General features: G+C 37.4%; 1 protein-coding gene across 2 annotated transcripts in view; it reads left to right on the forward strand.

Annotated features, from left to right (window-relative positions):
• The window catches only part of hpdl (4-hydroxyphenylpyruvate dioxygenase-like), a 3096-nt gene extending 1019 nt beyond the window's left edge, over positions 1 to 2077 (forward strand). Inside the window, exons 2-5 of one of the 2 annotated variants that reach the window (XM_046852979.1) lie at positions 864 to 1036; positions 1129 to 1280; positions 1374 to 1495; positions 1615 to 2077. In XM_046852979.1, the coding sequence (XP_046708935.1) occupies positions 864 to 1036; positions 1129 to 1280; positions 1374 to 1495; positions 1615 to 1813 (646 nt within the window). In that variant the 3' untranslated portion in view covers positions 1814 to 2077. Of the gene's footprint in view, positions 1 to 863; positions 1037 to 1128; positions 1281 to 1373; positions 1496 to 1611 lie in introns of both variants that reach the window. The other variant, XM_046852978.1, reaches the window with a different exon arrangement.
• The last annotated feature ends 5423 nt before the right edge of the window (positions 2078 to 7500 follow it).

Below are 7500 nucleotides of genomic sequence, written 5' to 3' on the forward strand. Positions count from 1 at the left end.
AGGAGCTCAAACCACATCCAGCCAGTTCCTTTAGAGTGTGTAGAACCCAGAACACTCATTTCCTACCAATACAGTTCTCTCATTCTTTCTTTTCTTTCTTTCCTTCATTCATTTCTTCATTCATTCTTTTGAGTCAGTGCCATTTAAGAGTCTCCCCAGTGATTCATTTGCCATATTCATGATAGATAGATAGATAGATAGATAGATAGATAGATAGATAGATAGATGATAGATAGATAGATGGAGAGTTAGATGGAGAGATAGATGGAGAGATTGAGGGACATATCAAATGATGGACATGGATCAATAGATCTGTACATTGATAGACTGACTGACAAGTAGATAGATTAATAGATGGATGGATGGATAGAAAGTGTCAGATGGACTGAGATCGGGGGATGGATGGATGGATGGATAGATAGATAGATCAGATCATATTTTGGTGTGATTGGAAAGCTTATGTCAATCAGCTTATTAAAATAATTTATTTTAGCTCCCCAACAACTTATATGCAATATTCTATCTAAACTGATAAATAGATGAATAGATGGATAGAAAGACTGTCAGGTGGACTGAGATCGTGGACAGGTGATCTTTTCAGAGTACACACTTTCTATACTCTTGGTGTCCAGCAGGAGGCGCTTTGAGCTTTCTCTCCGTTCAGAGGAACGTCGTCTGTACCTCCTCACACCATCATCCGGTCACTGATTCTTTTCTTCTAACTGCATGACCATGTTTTATCCCTCACATGTGCGGTGCAGATGCTGAAGAGAAGTTTTCTTCATTATGTGTGGACATTATCTGGTCTACAGAACACAAAAACTCAGTTAATGGAGGTGTAACGTTTGTGTTTCCACACGCAGGAACGAGGACGCGGAGGAAGGCTACGTGTTGGATCAGGACGGAATCGGTCTGCGTCTGACCGCCATGGAGTACTGGAAATGCAACGAGACGGGAATCAGGTTTCCTCTTAAAGAAAAAGACGGAACCGAGCTGGACTGCAAGTTCGTGATCGCAGAGTCTCTCCCTGAGCAGGGTACGCCGTTACGTTTTATCAGAACTGGTCACGTGACCCAGTCATCGTTACAGTGTTCGTGTGTGTGCTTTTTGTGTTTGTGTGTGACTCAGGTAGGAATCAGGTGGACACGTTCCTGGAGCAGCACGGAGGGCCGGGGATTCAGCACATTGGCCTGTTCACGCAGGACATCGTGTCCACAGCAGAGGCCATGGCCAATGCCGGGGTCCAGTTCTTCTGTCCTCCTGCAGCCTACTACACTGAGGTTCACCAGGAACTCTGCTTTATGGAGTAAAAGTGGAATTGATGAACCTAATCCCATCACTGTACCTCATACACCATGGTTTGTCTCCACCAGGTTGGGAGGCAGCAGGAGATAGAGGAGGTGGGGTATGATCCCAAAACGCTGATGCAGCACGGCATCCTGTTAGACACAGACCTGAGGGTGGAGGAGCAGGACCCGAGCGCATGCAGTAAGAGGTTTGTGTATATATATTCTTTTATATTCACATATGCCAAAAATGTTGGGACACCTTATGTGAGTGCCAATACTTATAGAGAGAGAGATCATTATTTAACCCAGAGCGATTCTCCAGCAGGTACCTCCTGCAGGTGTTCACCAAGCCCATCTTCTCAAAGGACACGTTCTTCCTGGAGCTGATCGAGCGGCGTGGAGCCACCGGGTTCGGAGAGGGAAACATCCGAGCTTTATGGAGGTCCGTTCAGTCTTACATGGAGAAGAATGAAGAGGATCAGGAGCATGCCAGTGTGAAAAGCAAGCAAACGGGGCAGCACTGATGCCAGGCCGGGCGAACACGTGGTCCGGTCAAACACGTGGTCCGGGCAGCACTGATGCCAGGCCGGGCGAACACGTGGTCCGGGAGAACACGTGGTCCGGGCAGCACTGATGCCAGGCCGGGAGAACACATGGTCCGAATAGAGTCATAGGTTCATTTCTACAGGATACTCAAAAACGATGGCACTTCACACTTCTCAATATTAATGTGTGGTTTTGTAAGACTGATACGAGAAGTAAAAATTAAAAGCTGCTGCAACACTGAATGACTTTGTGTGTGTGTGTGTGTGTGTGTGTGTGTGTGTGTGTGTGTGTGTGTGTGTGTGTGTGTGTGTGTGTGTTTTCCCAAATGCTAGAAAAATCTTTCACAGTAAAGTAAAATGAACCCCAGTCAGGGTTTACCTGAGCCGCAGGTCTCCCACAGTGTAATATCTTCTGGACAAACTCGGCTGCTGAATTCTGGATGGTGATTGGCCAGGAGGTGATTAGTTTCCTGTAACAGCAGCTCTAATCTCTGGTACAGGTGTAGGTTGTTTCTATAGTAACAGCTGGTTCACAGTGGAAATGGAAACCTATATACATATTTATTATTTCTTAAGGGGATGCAAACTTTTGTATCAGATAGATAGATAGATAGATAGATAGATAGATAGATAGATAGATAGATAGATAGATAGATAGATAGATAAAAAACTTTGTAAAGAACTTGTTGCTGATTGGCTAAAGCTGTCCATTAAACATAATCACAATCCTAAAGCATGTTGTATTGTAACCATAGCAACTAGTTAATTTTGTGTAGACTTGTATTTATCTTAATCCGAACCAAAAAACCTGAATATCACGATTGAAGAAGTAATAATGAACAATTAACACAAATTAAATATAATTTGTACATTTCACTTTGATATTCTGGATGATTCTGTGTAAAATCTCTGCCTAAAGTCCAAATGAACTCCATTTTCTCATCTAGACTGTGGAGCAGTGAGAGAGAGGTGAATAAAAGCGTCTGTAGCTGATATTCTGGAGCAAATCCATTATTAAAGTTAACATATAAATATAAAAATGAAGTTTGTTGGTGTAAAGAGCTGAGTCAATGATACAACAACGTTTCACTGGCATTCATTTTAAAATGCTTCACGTTTTCGATAAAAACCTTTACGTTTAAATACTACAACAATGTTAAATACAATGTTCACTACTACAGTCACTACAACTTTTAGTACAATGTACACTACAATTTTCACTACAACTTTTAGTACAATGTACACTACAATTTTCACTACAACTTTTAGTACAATGTACACTACAACTTTCACTACAATTTTTAGTACAATGTACACTACAACTTTCACTGCAACTTTTAGTACAATGTACACTACAACTTTCACTACAATTTTTAGTACAATGTACACTACAACTTTCACTGCAACTTTTAGTACAAGGTACACTACAACTTTTAGTACAATGTACACTACAACTTTCACTACCATTTTCAGTACAAGGTACACTACAACTTTCACTACAACTTTTAGTACAATGTACACTACAACTTTCACTACAACTTTTAGTACAATGTACTACAACTTTCACTACAATTTTAGTACAATGTACACTACAACTTTCACTGCAACTTTTAGTACAAGGTACACTACAACTTTTAGTACAATGTACACTACAACTTTCACTACCATTTTCAGTACAAGGTACACTACAACTTTCACTACAACTTTTAGTACAATGTACACTACAACTTTCACTACAACTTTTAGTACAATGTACACTACAACTTTTAGTACAATGTACACTACACATTTCACTACAACTTTTAGTACAATGTACACTACAACTTTCACTACCATTTTCAGTACAATGTACACTACAACTTTCACTACAACTTTTAGTACAATGTACACTACAACTTTCACTACAACTTTTAGTACAATGTACACTACAACTTTCACTGCAACTTTTAGTACAATGTACACTACAATTTTCACTATAACTTTCACTACAACTTTTAGTACAATGTACACTACAACCTTTAGTACACTGTACACTACAATTTTCACTACAACTTTCACAACAATGTACACTGCACTTTTCACTACAACTTTCACTACAATGTACGCTACAATTTTCACAACAATTTTCAGTACAATGTACACTACAACTCTCACTACAATGTACACTGCACTTTTTACTACAACTTTCACTACAATGTTCTACAATTTTCAGTACAATGTGCACTACAACTTTCACTACAATGTGCACTGCACTTTTCACTACAACTTTCACTACAATGTTCTACATTTTTCAGTACAATGTACACTACAACTTCGCAACTTCACTTCAACTTTCACAAGTTTCAATACAATGTTCAATGTTCACTACAAAATTCACTTGAAATTTTCACTACATTATTCTTTACAATGTTTACTACAACTTTCACTACAATAATCACTATAACATTCACTACAGTGTTCACTACAACTGTCTAAATAATGTTTACAACTTCCACTGCAGTGTTCACTACATTTAATACAACTTTCACTACACAACTATTTAGTTGTATTATCAAGTGGTTGTTAAGGTTTTGTGAGCTGGTTGCATGACATTTTTAAGCAATGTTTATGCCATTTGTGAGTGGTTGCCTTGGCGTTTTTAATTGTTTGCCATGGAAGTTCAAAGCGGTCGCCATGACGTTTCTAGGTGTTTTTTGAAAAATTTCTTGTGGCATTTCTGGGTAGTTGCCATAGCAATTCAAATCGGGTGCCATAAAATTGTTGTTGTTCCTGATGATTGCTTGGGTGTTGTTACAGAGTTGCCATGTGGTCAATTACTATTGTATTCTAGGTGTTTGCTAGTGTGTTGTTTCTATGGTGTCTAAGGAGGCTGGTAGCAGGTTAAGTGGTTATTAACTATTTCCAGAAGGTTCCCTTTTAGGCAGGGTTTTATTAAACTTTCTGTATTTTGTAACAAAATCACAAGAGGGAAACATTCAATATGTGTTCAAACCGTGAATCTAATCTAACTACAGAGAAAAAGTACAAGTTTGTATGTATATATATATATATATATATATATATATATATATATATATATATATATATATATATATATATATATAAAAATTTCGTGTCAAGCCAACATTATCCACTCGCGAGACATATTTAAGACAATACAAGCTGATGATATCACATGATGTATAACATGCTAACAGGCCACCAAGGAGCTGATTGGATCTGATGATCAGATTGTGTTTCGGACTGGCGTTCTCTCGGCGTGTTTTGTGTTTGAGGTGGAGTTTGCCGAGGCTAGCAGCTGTGTTTACGGCATCTGTATACTGATCCAGCTACGATACATGCCGAGGCTAACGAGGCAGACCCCTGAGTCTATTAGACCTCATTACTGGCTGAGACAGATCCCATGATAGTCTCAGCAGGCTGAACGAGCTGACAGCACGCTATCCGAAACGCCCTGATCTCACGCTGCCAGACGTATGATATCACTTCCTAAATTATTAGTGGCGGGAAAAAACAATAGAGAACCTCTGTCACAGTTTACTGCCTCTGCCTTTATTTTCACCCTATTTATCTGATGCACTGACAGCATGTACTCTCTTAGTTTATTCAGTGTGGTTTTATTAAATACTTTATTTAAAATGTATTACATAAAAGTAAATGACATTCCAAAATTAATATTAACATTTATAAATGTATTAACATTAGCCTAACCAGACACATTCTGAAGTCACATAAGCTATCTAGCAAGCTAGGTAATGTGTGCAATGGTGTGTATAGGTAGCATAGCATAATACTCAGTAAACGTAATAGTTTAGCATAATTATATAGCATGCAACTGTTTTTATTAAAGATTTCCCAGTTACTGAGTAACAGATTTATTGCTGTGTTCTGCTACTTTATATTTAATTAAATTTCGTGTCATTTACTACTAATTTAACAACACGTCTGAGGTAAATGTTAATATCATCAATAGCATCTCGCTATAAAAGAGCAAACAGCTACATAATATTTCCCGAATCATTTATCAGCACTGGCTTTGTGCACAGGGGAAGTGTCATGCTGGAACAGGTTTGGGTCTCAGGTCCAAATGATGGGGAAATTTCGTGCTGCATTCAAAGACATTTTTCCAGTATAGTATACCGTTGCAAAATGTAAAGGAGAACATTTTTCAGTTTTTACACACACACACACACACACACACACACACACACACACACACACACACACACACACATATATATATATATATATATATATATATATATATATATATATATACACAGTGTGTTCCTCTGCACACGTACATGGATTACTGTCTAACAGCAGATGTTTTGGCCAGATTAACACACGGTCTGCAGGGCTGGGTCATGACACACACACACACACACACACACACACACACACACACACACACACTCACTCAGCAGGAGTCTTTACACTCCCTAGGCTGTATCATTGAGTCATCAGACTCTTGTTTATACATACTGCTCACACTGACCTTGATTGCAATCTGATTATTGCTCAGTAAGCAAAAGAGGGACTTCACTGACAGTCTGACCTGCATAACACACACTGCATGGAAACTTTCAACAGGCTTAACCACAAGTTCGGGTGCAACAAAAAACCCACAAAACAACGCAATGAAAAAAAAAACATATACACATTATAATCTCTGATCTAACAATCGCTTCGTTAAAAAAAAAAACACCGGTTGATGTAAACGATCTCATTCACATACTTTATCGTTTCTATGGTTACCACTCATATGTAGGGATTTATACAGAGGACATTTATACATAATCTAGAACGAATAATAAACTTGATCTCTGTTAGCTACACATGCTTCTGAGGTACCAGTGATCCTGTCCTGTTCTTCTTTCTGGACCTGCCTGATTCATCCGTAGCTAGCTAAATCAACCGTCTTGGTCATTAACTGTTAAATTAAATGTAAACTGGAATTATAATGTATTTATAGTTATTATAGTCTTTTCCTAAAGATTTAACACAATTTTTAAAGTAAATCTTGATATTTCTGAAAATTTTCTATCACGCCTTCTGCTAATTCACCTCACGCTGTATATAACATGAAACTTGCTATATTATTTTTTAGTCATTAGTTAATATACTCATTTATGAATTATTTTTTGCTATATTGATGTGTGATATAATGCTAACTCTAATTCTAATGTAGCTATCTATAGTGATATTGAATCATTTCATAATGATTTAGCGAGACATCTGAGGAAAAATATTTACAATTACTGATGATTTTCCCTCAATTATTCCTTTACATTGTATAAACATTGTAAAAACATTATTCATTGTGTTTGGTAGCTAGCATTCTCATGACTTAATCAATAAAACTATTTGGTGTTTAGCGGTATATATTTGTTTAACCATGACGGCAGTCAATGCTAACTGGAATTATAATTGTATATAATTATTTCCTATTAATGTATTAAACATTTGTGAGGTAAATTTTAAAATTGAAGATGATTTTCACTCTCACGTGTTAAAACTGTAAAAAAAAAAGTGACACAAAGCTATCTAGACTATGCGTCTTGTGCAATATTTAGCATTCTTATCTTATAAACTAATCACATTAAACATATTGAGTGTTTAGCTAAATGTGTTTACCATGCTAGCAGTTGACACTAACAGTAATT

This window comes from Silurus meridionalis, chromosome 7 (genome assembly GCF_014805685.1).
Source record: "Silurus meridionalis isolate SWU-2019-XX chromosome 7, ASM1480568v1, whole genome shotgun sequence".
Lineage (NCBI taxonomy): Eukaryota > Metazoa > Chordata > Actinopteri > Siluriformes > Siluridae > Silurus > Silurus meridionalis.